Raw genomic sequence first — 14,999 nt, 5'->3', positions numbered from 1 at the left:
ATTTTGGAGGTAAATTGTTATCTAGTCCCTATACTGTATTAAAATTAACATTTTAGGTGTTACTAAAATTAACATTTCTTATTTTATTTACTTTTTAGTCCCTATATTTCTAAGTTTAGAACTGCATAGAAAAATAATTTCTCCTTTCTTTGAATACATTGACTAAAAAAAATTGATTTTAAACCGGACACAACAAAAATACAATGTCTAATTAATTTTTTTTTTTTTGAAAAAAATAAGAGAACCTAATATTTAGTTTCCTAATATTTGCTATAACATCTTCTCCATGAAAATCAATTGCTAAGTTTTGATCGGGTACAGATTACCAAAGCCAAATCAATTGAGGTTATTGGAACCAAAATTTTCTAAACTACAATCAAGCACTCTGTACTACATAAATTTGAACAAAAATAAGGCGAGATTGCAGAATAATCCATCATAATATAAAAAGTTCAAAATTTCACCATACAAATGCATAGATGTGGTGACTAATGATTCAAAACCATCATAATCACAATAGCAAAAATAGCTCCAAATTCCATATTCTTCAATGCCACACATCTACTGGACCAAAACCAGATAATGGCCTCATTTTGATTTAGTATTTAGTGGGTGCAGGTTATAAAAAGTTACTTCTTGTAACGATTGATTAAACAACTATCCAGTACTAAAAACAGTTAGCATCGCCAAACAAGGCACATCAAGTTACCAATAAGATTAGTGCAGTGGTATTTGAATAGTCTCTGCAGCTATAAAATTTCGGAGTTTGAGTTTGAATTTTCTCAGTGCGAAGTAGTAAGAAAAATGGAATAACAAATTTAAAATTATGAATCATGCAAGATCTGCAATAAATCAGTTCACTACAACTCATCATCATGCAATTAAACCTTGTATTCTATCATCAAGTGAAACAATATTTATCCATGTATACAAACAGAATGTCAAGGACAAAAAAAACAAAAAAAAAAAAAAAAACATTTGAGTTTCAGAGCAGAAATTGTCTACCATCAAGGAAAGATAAACCAAGTGCTTATATTAAATCCTGCAAAATTTTTAGAAGATCCAACAAAATTGTGAAAGTTATAGTTTTGGAACCTCAATTACTCCAAGGAAGCATATAAAGGTTATATTAGAATCACTGAAGACATCTGCTTCTCTCTGCATCACATATTTCATAATTGATATCCTCAATAACCAATCAATTCGGCAAATTAAGGTAACCCAAACATTACATCATGACAAGGATGATAACTTCCGGGCATCACTAACCTTGTCTATATCCTGCCTTCGAGGTCCTTGAACCCAGCCTCCATCAATGGACTCAATACTTCCATTCAAACCGTCGTCCAGAAAATCGCCAACCCTTTTCACTTTAAGTTCCTTTGGCTGGACCGGATACCTCCCAGAGAAGCAAGCATAACAATAATTTGGAGAATCATCTCCCAACAAGTTCTTCAAGCTATCCAATGGTAGGAAGGCGAGCGAATCACACCCAATGAATTCCTTGATTTCATCTACAGTCATCCTGTTAGATATCAACTCCTCAGAACTCGGTGTATCTACTCCATAATAACAAGAAGCAATAATTGGAGGACTAGCAATCCTCATATGAACCTCCTTAGCCCCAGCTTCCTTAATCAATCTAACAATTTTCGACGAGGTAGTTCCTCTCACAATTGAATCATCCACAACCACAACTCTTTTCCCTTCCAATACTCCCCTCACAGGTGATAGCTTAAGCTTAACACCAAAGTCCCTAATCTTCTGTGATGGTTCAATGAATGTCCTTCCCACATAGTGTGACCTTATCAATCCTTGTTGAAATGGCACACCTGCTTTGGCTGCATAGCCAAGTGCAGCCACCACCCCTGAATCAGGGACTGCAATCACAACATCACAATCAACAGGAGCCTCAGTAGCAAGTATTTCACCAAAAAGGCGCCTCGACTCATAAACAGACCTACCAAATACTTCTGAATTTGGCAAAGCAAAGTAAATATGCTCAAATATGCATTGTTTTGGTTCAGGATGAGGCATTAGGCATAGTGATTGAATCCCTTCCTTATCCACTACCAGAACTTCTCCAGGATAAACCTCTCTCTCATATGTGGCTTCAATCAAATCAAGAGCACAAGTCTCAGAAGCAAACACAATAGCACCATTACTCCTTCTTCCCATAACCAAAGGCCTAAACCCAAAAGGATCCCTCACCGCAACCAACTTATCCTCTGTCACAAACACCATAGAATAGGCTCCTTCTAACTTCTCGCATGCATCAACAATCCTCAGAAAGAAAGGCCTAGCCTTGGAAATTGCAATCAAATGCAAAACAACCTCAGTATCAGAACTGGTATTAAAAATCGAACCATTATCTTCAAGGGTAGCCCTCAATTTCGTATAATTCACTAAATTCCCATTGTGGGCAACCCCAACAGACCCAAACCGATACCCAGCAACAAAAGGTTGAACATTTTTAAGCATAGAAGACCCTGCAGTAGAATACCTGACATGACCAATAGCTAAATCACCAGGTAATTGGTCAAGTTTTGATTCGCTAAAGACATCAGAAACTAACCCAACACCAGTAACCGATTGCAGAACTTTATTATTAACAGCAACAATACCAGCACCTTCTTGGCCTCGATGCTGCAAAGCATGAAGAGCTAAATAGCAAAGACGAGAGGCTTCGGGGTCACCATAAATACCCACAACACCACACTCTTCACGGGGCTTATCGTCATCATCAGAATGAAAACAAAAAGAATAATCATCTGGGTAGTTATCGTTTGCTGAGATAACATGAGAGATGGGGTTCTTGGAAGAGAATGCGACGGTGTGAGAGACAGAGGAGGGCATGAGAGGGCAAAGAGAAGGTTTATGGAGGGTTTTGGGGAGGAGGGAGAGAGGGGGTTTGAGAGACTTGGAATTGAAGGGAAGAGAGAGATTGGCGGTGGAGGAGGCGGCCATGGTAATGCAGAGGAGAGAAGACCGCAGGAGGAGAAGAAGAAAGAAAGGGTGACAGAGAGAGACAGAGAGAGAGAGAGGGGGGGGGAAGTTGATAAAAGCAGTTGAGTTTGGTTCTAGGTTTAGGGAGAGATTGAAGGAATCAAAAATGAAATCAAGTGGTAGAGTTCTCGAGGCTTGTGTTGCTGTTTAGCAGTTTAGTCGTGGTCGTCTTTCTTTTCTTATTGGACGGCTGACTTTGTCCTCTTCAACTTGGGAAACCAAACCCATGATTATATCAACGGTTCATGATCAAACCTATCCAATTTCTTAATTTTTGGTAAATTATTTATAATTGTGATAAATTTAAAAGATGAATTTTATAACAATCATGATTAAAAGCAAAGTAATAGTCTTAAAAAAAAACTATATTTTTTATAATAAAAATATCAATTTTTCTGATTTAATGAGCTACATTAGAAAATATTAAATTTTATAAGTTTACCATTAAATTATTATTTAATATTAAAAATATTTATATATAGTAAATTATAAAATATCACCGTAAAATAAAGTTATATAATAATAATATAATAAATTAATACTTGATTTTATTTAAAAAAAAATTATATATCATTTAATTTTTCATTAAAATTTATTTTTCTTTAAATAAGTCAAGTCTTTCAAGTCTTTCCATAAAAATTAGAGTTAACAAATATAATTCAGTAGATATCATCATGTTTATAATTATGGAATATTCGATCGTGTAATTAAAAGATCTTTATTAAATTAACCCATCTCAACCTAAATTTTTAAAAAATATAATAATTAATTTATTTTTTTAAATTATAAAAATTAACTATCACAAAAATAAAATCATACAATTTTTTTATACAATTCTTTTCAAATTTTATATTTATTTTATTCTTTCATTTATTAACTTGACAGTTAAAAACGTTAATCAACTCACTTTTTGTTCCTGCATATTTAGATAATCAAAGCACAGCTCTTCTTTCGGTTATATTATTATTAAAATAAATAAATAAAATTAAATTATAATTTTAATTCATAATTTAATAATAATTTTAGATTAAAAACTAAAATTTATATATTTGAGCTTTGATTTTTTTGAAATAAATTTAGCTTTTTAATTAATTTTTTTTATAATAGCACCGCTCCTAATTTACGTGGTTAATATTTAATAAATAATTTTAAATTTTTTTAGAAACATGAATCAATTATCTAATTGTAGATTAAATTAAAAAAAAAAAAAGTTATGGGATTAAGGTGCTTCAAAAGATTACTTAATTTTAAGTAATTTTAGAATTAAAGAATTCCTTATCAAAATACTAGGGTATAAGAGAATATGATTATATGAATATGTTTTGTAATACCCGTTCGAAAGAAATTATTCAATGCTTCATATATATTATTATTATATTAAAATAGTGCATTAAATTAATAATATTAAAATATGTAATAAAAAATAAAAATTATTTATTAAATAATATTATTATTAATATTTATATATTTAATTCGATAATAAATATATTTAAATAAATTTTGAGAGATTTTGTATTATAATTTTTATTTTCAATTTGAATTCAAAACCAAAATAATATTACCACCGAAAACTTTAATTACATAGAAGTGTGAAATAGCGATTGATGGGAGGGTGGAAAATTGAAAGTGAGAGGTAAGCTTATGAGAACCAATGGAAATTGCTAACAAACGTACGGACAACAAAAAGAAATGGAGATGCTATGGTCATCGTTCAAGACAAAATTGAACATTCATTCCAATCCTCTTAAATTTAATCTCTTCCCATCATTCTGGACTTTTAAGACCCTCTCCCACTTTTTTTTTTTTTTTTTAAAAAAAAATCTGCAATTTGATATTGCATGATGTGACTGCTTTTAACAGCAAAATTCTTAGTTATAACATAGAAATTAAATTCATTAACTGATACAATAGACAGTTTCAAAGTAATAAGCATTTCAAACAAAGCTTAACTACAATATTTGTAATAATATTTATCTGGTGTGGAATTCAATTTTAAAAATATTTATTAAAATTGAAAGAGTATAATTAAAAATTAAAGATCAACCGTATTTTATTTAAATTATCAAAATCGATTAAATTAAATTAATTTAAAATTTTTATAATAATTAATAATTAATTATCATTTTATAATAATTTATTTTTCTCTCATCATTTTATAATAATTAATTATCATAAAATTAAAATAATAAAGTAAATTATTGATGGATTGAAACTACCAAAAATTTGCGCTGATATTCATAGCAAATGATCTAAACCCTTAATTAGTAACTGTGTTATTTACTAAGACTGTTGAGTTTCCGTTTTGGTATAATTTAAAAATTAGAATTAAAATTAAATTTTGATATGGTTTCTATTCATTTTTTTTAATTTTAATTTCAATTTAAATATTAATTTTTATAAATAAAATTATAATATTTTTATACTTATTTTAAAATAGTAGATAATAAATATTAAAATAATAATATTAACATGTAAACAATATAGTATTAATATTAATATATATTATATACAATTTTCAGTAAAAATATTATACTATTAATTATATAATTTTGATTAAAAGATGTATGTGCAGTTAATATATAAAGTTATATTATATTATTCACTCATATAATTAAAAATCATAAATTAATTAGTATATTTATAGCCTAAATAATAAAAATATATATATATATATATGTAATTTACATAGAATAAATTATAATTAATTAATTAAATTATATTGTTAAAAAATTTTAATAATTAATTCTTATTTTTTTAATCCCAAAAATAAACTTTTAGCTCCTCCTCGTCCTTTCTAATCTATGCCACATCTTAGCTTAGAGAATAAAATAAGCATCATGTAATCTTAGTTGCCTCCTACACAATATAGGCCATTTCATGTGAGATTAGATATAATAAGAATAATCTAAGAAAATATCTCTAAGAACCGAATTCTCAATTCATTGGTCAGTTCAAATTGAATGAAAAAAAAAAAAAAATCCTTTCACAAAAGAGAAACTCTTTTCTTTTGACAATGTCTTTCCACCAACCTAATGAATGTTTACCAACATACATATATACATGTATATATGTCATATGATTTTAGTGACGGAACCAGGATTGCCCAACCAAACTTGTAATTGAAAAAATTGAGACTAATTGATTTAAAAAACTCGAGGTTTAAGCATATTTATATTTTAATTTAATTGGTTCGATTTTTACTTTAACTTTTTAATATAATTTTAATTAATATTTAAATATTTAAATTTAATAATTTAATTGACATGTCACATATGATAGTGCTATTATTTTTTTAATTATAAATTAATGACTAAATTACAATAAATAAATAAATATTTATATCATTTTGTATTTTAATTCAAATATTAAATTTTAGATGAATTGAGATAAGGGTTGCATTCGGATATAATTTTAGCCGATTTTTAAAAATTAAAATATAAAAATTTAAATAAAATATTAAATGTAATATTTTATTATTTTTAAATATAAAATTAATTTTATATATAAAAATAATATTAAGTCATTTATATGATATATTTAATTTTAAAAATATTAATAATCTAACTATTAAATATATAATCAATAATTTTAATTGTAAATAGACATTATTTTGCATGAATAATTATGAAAATTTTATAATAAATCTTATTTTAAATTATTTTGTATAATCATTATTTTAAATTAAATAATATGTCTGCTATAAAATATTTATAATTATTACTGTAAAATAAAATTCATCACGGTTGAAAATATGAATGTCATATTTAACAATTAGATAGTTTATCTTTCAATTTTAATTTTAAAAATTAGTCAACATCTAAATGTTTAAATTAAAATATAAAATGACACAAATATTGACTTTTTTTTCAAATCAATTGGTCTAATAATAATACATGTGACATACCAGTTAGATTATTAAATTTAAAAATTAATAAATTAATTAAAATTACATCAAAATGCATAATTAAATCAAAATTAAAATATAAATATGTGCAATTGGATGAATAATATAAAATAAAAATAATTTAAAATACAAAATAAATGTTACACTAACAACTAGAAGGGAAAATTAAGAGTGCATAAATTTAAAAAAATGCTCAAAATTGTAAGTTATGATCGAAAATTTTTTTAAGACTATCAGCCATAGAGGGGTATGAAAAAATTATTTTTTTATTAAAGGTATATATATATATATATATATATATATACACATATATTTGTTGAGGTGCGGCCGTTCACTCTGCTCCTCCCTCCATCTGCCTCTGTGTGATTCGGTATTTGCCTATCAGTTTTGCACGATTGACTGTCCTCATTAGTTTCCAAAAGTGATGTGTTCATTATCCATCCATCACCCTTTAACTAGGTAAAATGGTGCTTGGTGACATAGGTCAATATTTTTTTGGATGATCAGTGCTCGAGCCTTTTAAGTTTTGTCCATATTTAGCCGAACCGAGCCATCAGTTCATAATTGTTAGGCAAATGTTTGCTCTAATAATTTTATATTTGAAGGTAAACATATAATTAATTTTATTTTTATAATAGTATAAAAGTAATCATAATACAGATAATCGTATTTTTAATATCACATTCATCCACATTTATAACAAACGTGAACGTTGAAATGATTATCATTATACCACTAATTATTTTATATATTTTTTTTATATATTACTAAATAATAAATAAAATAGTTAAAGTCCCATATGTATATATATATATATATATATATTTTAAATTATTCTTCATTTATAGAGCGCAGTTATTCCTGTGGAAGTACCTTAACTATTTAAAAAAATGCTTTGATTTTGTGAATACCGACTTGTTTTGATCCATTTAACAGAAACAAATATCCTTGACTTTTGCAAAACCACCCTAACGTTAGTGTTTGAGCACTACAACCATCTGCTGGATTTGATATAACTTTAATATTCAAAAGACTATAAATGTAATTTATAGGGACTATTTTGATCTTTGCAACTTAAATTAGAAAATACTTAAAGATTAAAGGTAACAAAGTCCTTTTTTTTTCTTAACGGTGTTTATGGGCATACCTAGAGTCTCTTGGCAATTCCTTTTATGTCTTCAAGAGTTGGGGTTGCAGCAGAATTTGTAAACAGATTGTAAGTAGGACATATAATTTATAATTTCCACCCAAACCTGTGTAGGCCTTGAAAGCCGCGATAATGAAGCTGGACGCCACCTAGCCCAAATCCAAATCTCTAGGTCTCTCTCTTGGAACAGCCAAGCTATGAGCTTAACAAAGCATCAGTATCCATATGGGCCTCTGAAATAATACAGCTTATCTAAACCGTTGATAGGCAAAGAGCCCGAATCCAAAAAGTTAATTTCTATTCTTTCAAATGGCCAGTAACCAATACCAGAGATGGTACGCCATTCAAAGCCACCAGAATGAAGATCTTTTCTTTCTGACTCTTTGTTTAAATTAGGAGAAATGCAAAGAAGAGAGAAAAGAATTTTCCAAATTCTACTCCAACTCGTTATGGATATAAAACAAAATCCAACCTAAACTCACTTAAATTCATTTAAAAAAATACTCAAATTCGAATTATTAGAGTTTAATAGGATGGAATCTACAAAAATAATATCATCCTACTTGTTTGTGCAAAATATTCAAATGCTGTTTGTAAACTTTTATTTTTTATCTAAGTGTATATACTTATCAGAAGTCGTGAGAGTCCTATAACAAGAATTATATTATAGTTTTAACATTTTGAAATTATTTTTTTTTACCGATATAAATTAGTTAATAGCATAAAATGGACATAGAAAAATAATTAATTAGATAATTTGATAACTCTTCCATTATATGAAAATTTAGTCATGCACTTTGTGTGATCAATGCACATATAATAAATATATTACATATTAATCGAAAATAATTTTCTAATAAATATGTTTTAACAGAAAATAAAAATCAATGTAAATAATTAATACTTGCGCTAAATAAAATTCTTCGGCCAATAAATATCTGACTTTTTTTTATACTAATATATCGAATTTAGACTATTGAATCATATATTAATAAGGATAATAAGTAAGTTGCACAATCACATTCTTTTATATTTTCCCTGTTTTCAGTTCACCTAAAAGACACAAATAAATATATCAAAATATTGAAGCCATTAAAATTTTGAGGTAATTTTGTTTATTTAGAATTATATTCACCGTGGTCTTCTCCGGTATTTTCTGATTGGTATTACATTATAATTTTAAATATTTATATAATTTAATTTTTATAACAGCTGATTAAATTTTTTTTTTACAAAATAGTCTTATTTTAACAAAATATAAATATACTATAATCAAATTTTAAAAATAGGGAGTGTTTAATTAATTTTATAAATATGGAGGACCTAATGTTAATTTTCTCAGGGAACACGTGAGCTTTGGACTAGGGGAATAGTAACTAAGTCTTATATGGCTGGAAAGTCCAAAATATAAATCTAGGGCGTAAAGAGGTATTGCAATTATATTATTCTCCACTCTGTTTCTCAACAAAAATGCCGCCGCCGCCTGGACCCTACTCTGGAACCAGCACCGTCGCCCTGGTAATCTTCTGATCCTTCATTTGTTTCCCTTGAAATTACAGGAAGAAAGTAGCGAGAAAATTTCATCTAACTATCGCGGTTCAACTATCTAATTGTTATGCGTGGATATTGTTGAATTCAGTTTGTATGATGTTATTTTTAGGTGGCTCGTGTGTCAGCTTTCTCTGTGGGTCTTGTGTACGGAAACCTGAAGCTCAAATATCTCAAAGTACGTTGCTTGATTGCTTATTTTATCTGATTTTCCGATTTTTTTTACGTGATTCTCGATTCCCTTTTCTTTGATTGCAATTAAATTCATGTACCTTTCATCATTTTCTATGTGCATCTTACTCCATTTCAATCTGCATCGTCTTCGGGTTTTAGGTTCCGAATGGAGGACTGTGATATTGCTCTAATTCCCTTTCAGCTACAAATCTTGATCTGCTTAGTGATTTTCCAGCTTCGAAAATTTTGATCTATTAACAAACCCAAACGAGTCTCTCTGAGAAAATTAAGGACAAATGCTTCAATGAAAACAGTTTAACAAGCTACGATGTCCAGTTATTCTGAATGCTTAATGGAATAGTTGTATGTTTGTGACTTTGTGAGACTTGAAGGTTTGAAGATTGCCATGAACTTACAATTAATAGAATAAATAGACAAATGAGCTGCCCGAACTCATTTGGGAACTAGTGAGAATAAACCCAATAGAGAAACATTCTCCAAAGGAGGAATACATTTCTTTGCTTGTTTAGTTTCACTTCAAGATAGCTGCAATTATTTTTCTGTTTGGTGAGGTAGTTGCTTGTTTATCTAACTAATTTTCTTCCCTTAACTATTCTTTATCTTTTACTATACTATTTTAAGGTGGAAGTAGTAGCACACTCTAGAATGCTTTTATTTTAAGCCCATTCTATTTTCTTTCATTCATAAGCATCCTTGGGTTTCTTGGTAAGTAATTCCCAACAATATGATAAGTAACCTAAAATAAATCCAACTGCAGGCAAAGGCAAAGTCTCACAAGAAAGCTGAAGCAAAAGCTCATCACTGAGAGAGATGGGTTGTTGAAAGTTAGGAGATGTAGTGTTGCTGGGATAGAAATAATGCACAGTATTGGAACTGTACCCAGTTTTCATTTTCATGTAAAGCTTTTCTAGACCATTTTACTCTGCTTATTTCTTTTCAAATATTCTTTTTTGGTGGAGGTTTTACTCTGGTGTTTGGCCTGGTCTGGCCCCCATAAAGGAAGTTTTTCTGTTTAGTTTGCTTTGCTGACATGTGTACGTGCTGGAAGATGGGATCTTCTTTCATTTCCACTTTTTTGAAAACCTTAGCTCCAATTTCTCTTAGAATACTTACACCCCATATAGTTCCCACTGAAATTTCTTGGTTGCTTGATTTTCTTTGGCCTTGTCAACACTCAGTTGACTAGTTCTTTATTTCTTCTTTCGCCTTGTCGACACTCGACCAGTTCTTTGTTTCTTCTTTTACTTATATGAGTTGTATTGAGCATTGATGTTAAATCAAGTTGAATGCTTGGTTCGTTAGTTGTGCATATGCTCTTATAATCTCTGCTAGGGGTAAGCAAACTTCAGTTATAACGGAAAAACTGAATAAAACCATTTTAATTTGGTTTTTTGTTATGTTTTTTAAAATTTCGGTTCAGTTTCAATTAATATTTTTGTAGAATTTTGATTATTTGGTTTGATTTGATTAATTTATTCGAAAAACGGAATTAACCGAACCGTGATTTAATCCAAATCCCTGCATTAAACCAGTCTGTGTCCCATGTTGGGGTGCGAAGCAAGCATGTCTTCATGTTTAATTGAAAAGTCTAGCACTGTGTATCGTCTCTTCATGTCCGATTACTAGCTTGACATGTGTCCTCATTTCCAATTCAATTTGGAAGTATCCAAAGCTGATGGAGATTTGAGATCACCCACGTCCTGTCTCAATCAGTATCTCAGAACATGAACTTGCCCTGCTTCTCTCCTCAACCTTAAGTCCTGAATGAAATCTCTCAAGCCATCCTAAAATCCTTGCTTTCTTTCTTCTTGAGTCCTCTACTCCTTATGGGTATGCGATTGTGACTGGGTTCATGGGTTCCAAATCTTTGCCGCCTTTTATCTTCTTTTTCTCTGCGTTTGTCTGGTTTAGGGATATGGGTCTGCGAGAATACTGCAATTTTTAAAGATCTTTGCTTATTGATCTTTATGGATTCATGAGTATGTGAATGGTGTTCTTAGATTATCTTGATCATGGGTACGTGGTTGAGTTGGGTTTTGTTTGTTTGATCTGAAAATTTCATTGCTATTGTTGTTGTATTGAAAATCCATTATTGTTTTTGAGAATTAAATTTCATGGGTTTATTTCTCTCTCTATCTCTATCTTTTTTTTTTTTTTTTCTTTTTTGCTTTTAATCTGTAGAGCTTTGACAAGGCTTTGCTGCCATTGTGTTAGGGACTATGTTGCCATTAGATTACTCGGTCCATAAGTAGTTCAAACTGCTGAATTGAACTGCACTGACTTGAAATATTTTGGTTTGATTCAGTTTGGTTATATTATTTTGATTCAATTTGGTCTGTAACAAATATTTGGCAATTGACGTCATAAACTATAGTTTCAAATACATATATCCAGTATCTATAAATATGTATATCCAGTATCTATAAGGAATAGATGCTTATCTATAAGGGATAGATGTTTGGTGTAAATTTTTCATAGATTGAGTTTATATAGATTTATAGTGTAAAATAGTAATGCGACCCATACGAAATCTAATATATGAACACTATGGTTTCATATAGACATGGTCTAAACAAGAATGATCCTTTTAAGGAAAACACTTACAGAGACTTGGTAGTGTAGAATAGTAATGAAACTCATAAAATTTCATACATGTATATTATGGGTCCATATAGACTTGGTTTAAAAAAGAATTGCACTTTAAGAAAAAAACTTGCCTGTAGTAGATTTATATGCATCCATAATATAAAATAGTAGTGAAATCTAAAAAAAAATTATTTATATTACGAATTTACATAAACTCAATCTAAACAAACAATTGCCCCTTGTTTCAATTATATTCCAAATGCTTGTAGCCTGACACCTATTTTATTTAGGAATATGTAGACATGAGATATGCTAATGAGTAATTCCATTTTCACTAAGGTATTTAGTTGGTGACTAAAACTCACTACCTCAATATGCTCGAAAACTCTTAATAGGTAATTTAAAATAATGTTCCACAAAATGATCAAGTTTAATGATTATAGGAAAAATTATTAGATTTTTTACTTTATAAAATAAATTTAATCATATCAACTAAAATATTCAATACGGGGATGAAAGTTCGTTTTATCTCTACTAAAAATTAATTCGTTCACCTACTTCTGAAAGTAGTCTCTTGTCCCGTCATTATTGACACAATTAAAAAAAATAATTCCAACTATAATTCAGGTATGCATTATGCAGTGTTCAATTGTGACTCATCACTGTAGCTTATTACTGTATATCTCTCTCAATACAAACGTAAATTGAGGCTGTTACTCTCATTGGATATCAAGGACTAACTAATATTAAATTTGAGCGTTGATGTGGTTTTTTATAAAAGGAGTAATGGGAGGCTGAATGATTGGTGTGACAATTCATGCCCACTACTGTTTCAAAAGGTTATGCAATATTGGCAACTACTTCAATGACAAAGTTACCCTAAAAAAAGAAATGAGTTTTTTTTTTTTTTTTTAATAAAAAGTTTTGAGTTTGAGCTAATTTTATCTTTATAAATTGAGAGAGTACGCTTTCTTCCTTCACGAGTTTGAGTCGATAAATTTTGAATATCAAATAATTTATAAAAGAAAGTCAAATTTAAACAGTAAATATTTTTTCAATTTTATTTTTTAACGGAAAATAAGATTTCATTTCATAAGAACACAATCACCTGGCATAAGGTTTACTACAAGACCGACAGTCAACCCAAACTACAAGGCACATAAACAAGAAAACCAAAAAAAAAAAAAGGACGTTCAAAGCCATAAAAATTAAACCCTAATATCTATCTTTCCATGAGGAGCTCCCAGTGGTGCCAGTGTGAGAAAGTTGAAAACTGTAGTACTGCTGAGAAGAGGCGTTCCACGGCTATGCCAATTCTAACAAACACAACAAAAAAAGCTCACAACATATTTACCACCAATGCTAGCAGCATATTTTCGCTACATGGATTGGTAAAATATATACAAAAACTTTTAATGATCAAAGTTCGATTTTTATTTTATTTTATAATATTTATAAGAAAAACACAAAAGATTTGAGTTACTAATAGCTTGCATGTTCAATTAAAAGTAAAAGAGATAAGTCCAAGTTTGAATAGAAAAAACTAAGGCAAGTCCAAAGGAGAGAGAGAGTAGCTATGGAGAAACAAAACTTCCCAATAATTTCTATTCAAGCAGCAAGTAGTCATTGTGTTTCAGGATATTATGTATATAGCTAACTTCTATAAGTGGATTTAATCAATTTTAATTATTTCTTGAGTTAAAAAAAAAAATTAGCTATTATTCTATTCGTAGGTTAAAAGCTTATTTTCGTTAATTAAACTAAGAAAGTTGAAGAGAAAATTACAGATAAAATTAGATTTAGTTAATAATATTTTTATTTAAATTGCCTTATTTAATCTCAAATAGTCCTTTTACAACAAACCAAACGCAGTCTTAAGGAAGGTCAAAAGATGCAGTGGATTCAAAATCCAATGTTGCCTTGGCTCCAGGCAGCATCATTTGCCTAGTGAAAAGGGACTTTGCCCATTGGCCCTTATACTTTTTATTTAGTACCTAAAATGTCCTTAGGACCCCAAACTGGACCCATCTAATCAGTTTCCAAGTAGGTCCCAGCATATATTCCCTAAATCTCGGTTTTATTTAATATTTTAATCTAAATTACTGTGTTTAGAAGATACTGGGAGACAAACAAATCATGCAATTTTATTACATTATGTTCTTTTCTCCTCCAGTTTTGGGTAGTTAAGCAAGAGTTTTAATGTTAAATATTAATTAATTTCTAAATAACATTAAATCTTTTATGAATTTAGTTAATTGAAACGATTCCAATTTGAATAATTCATATTTATAAAGGGTGATTATTTTTGTTAGGAAATGATTAGAAGTAGCATGCACCTGCCATATTTGCCTTGATTGCAGCTGAAATAAGCCATAATTAAAGAATCTTGTGCAAGATACTTGGTGTTGGTTGCTGGGCTAAAGCCATTGAAGTAGAATTAGACCAACAAGATTTTGAAATCATTTTGGGTTTTGCAAATTTAGACAGATAGAATCTCATCAAATCATGTCTTTCTATAAATAAAGGAGAAGAAAGAAAACATAAAATCCCATTCATTCAAGTTAATAGCTCATTAAACTATAGGTACTAAATCATAATTCTCCCCAAAATTTC

General features: G+C 29.2%; 2 protein-coding genes across 2 annotated transcripts; one reads left to right on the top strand and one right to left on the bottom strand.

Annotated features, from left to right (window-relative positions):
* Positions 1–1,012: 1,012 nt before the first annotated feature.
* On the bottom strand, positions 1,013–3,162 carry LOC110613883 (amidophosphoribosyltransferase, chloroplastic). Its single transcript, XM_021755261.2, has one exon. It carries the CDS (start codon positions 2,965–2,967, stop codon positions 1,234–1,236), a length of 1,734 nt encoding a protein of 577 aa, XP_021610953.1. The 5' UTR covers positions 2,968–3,162; the 3' UTR covers positions 1,013–1,233.
* Positions 3,163–9,461: 6,299 nt separating this feature from the next.
* On the top strand, positions 9,462–10,436 carry LOC122723576. The gene is made up of 2 exons (XM_043956297.1): positions 9,462–9,575; positions 9,718–10,436. The coding sequence occupies exons 1-2, from the start codon at positions 9,528–9,530 to the stop codon at positions 9,811–9,813; spliced, it is 144 nt and encodes a 47-aa protein (XP_043812232.1). The 5' UTR covers positions 9,462–9,527; the 3' UTR covers positions 9,814–10,436.
* The last annotated feature ends 4,563 nt before the right edge of the window (positions 10,437–14,999 follow it).

Source organism: Manihot esculenta, chromosome 4 (genome assembly GCF_001659605.2).
Source record: "Manihot esculenta cultivar AM560-2 chromosome 4, M.esculenta_v8, whole genome shotgun sequence".
Lineage (NCBI taxonomy): Eukaryota > Viridiplantae > Streptophyta > Magnoliopsida > Malpighiales > Euphorbiaceae > Manihot > Manihot esculenta.
The sequence above is the reverse complement of the archived record's forward strand: the minus strand, read 5'-3'. Positions and strand labels throughout refer to the sequence as shown.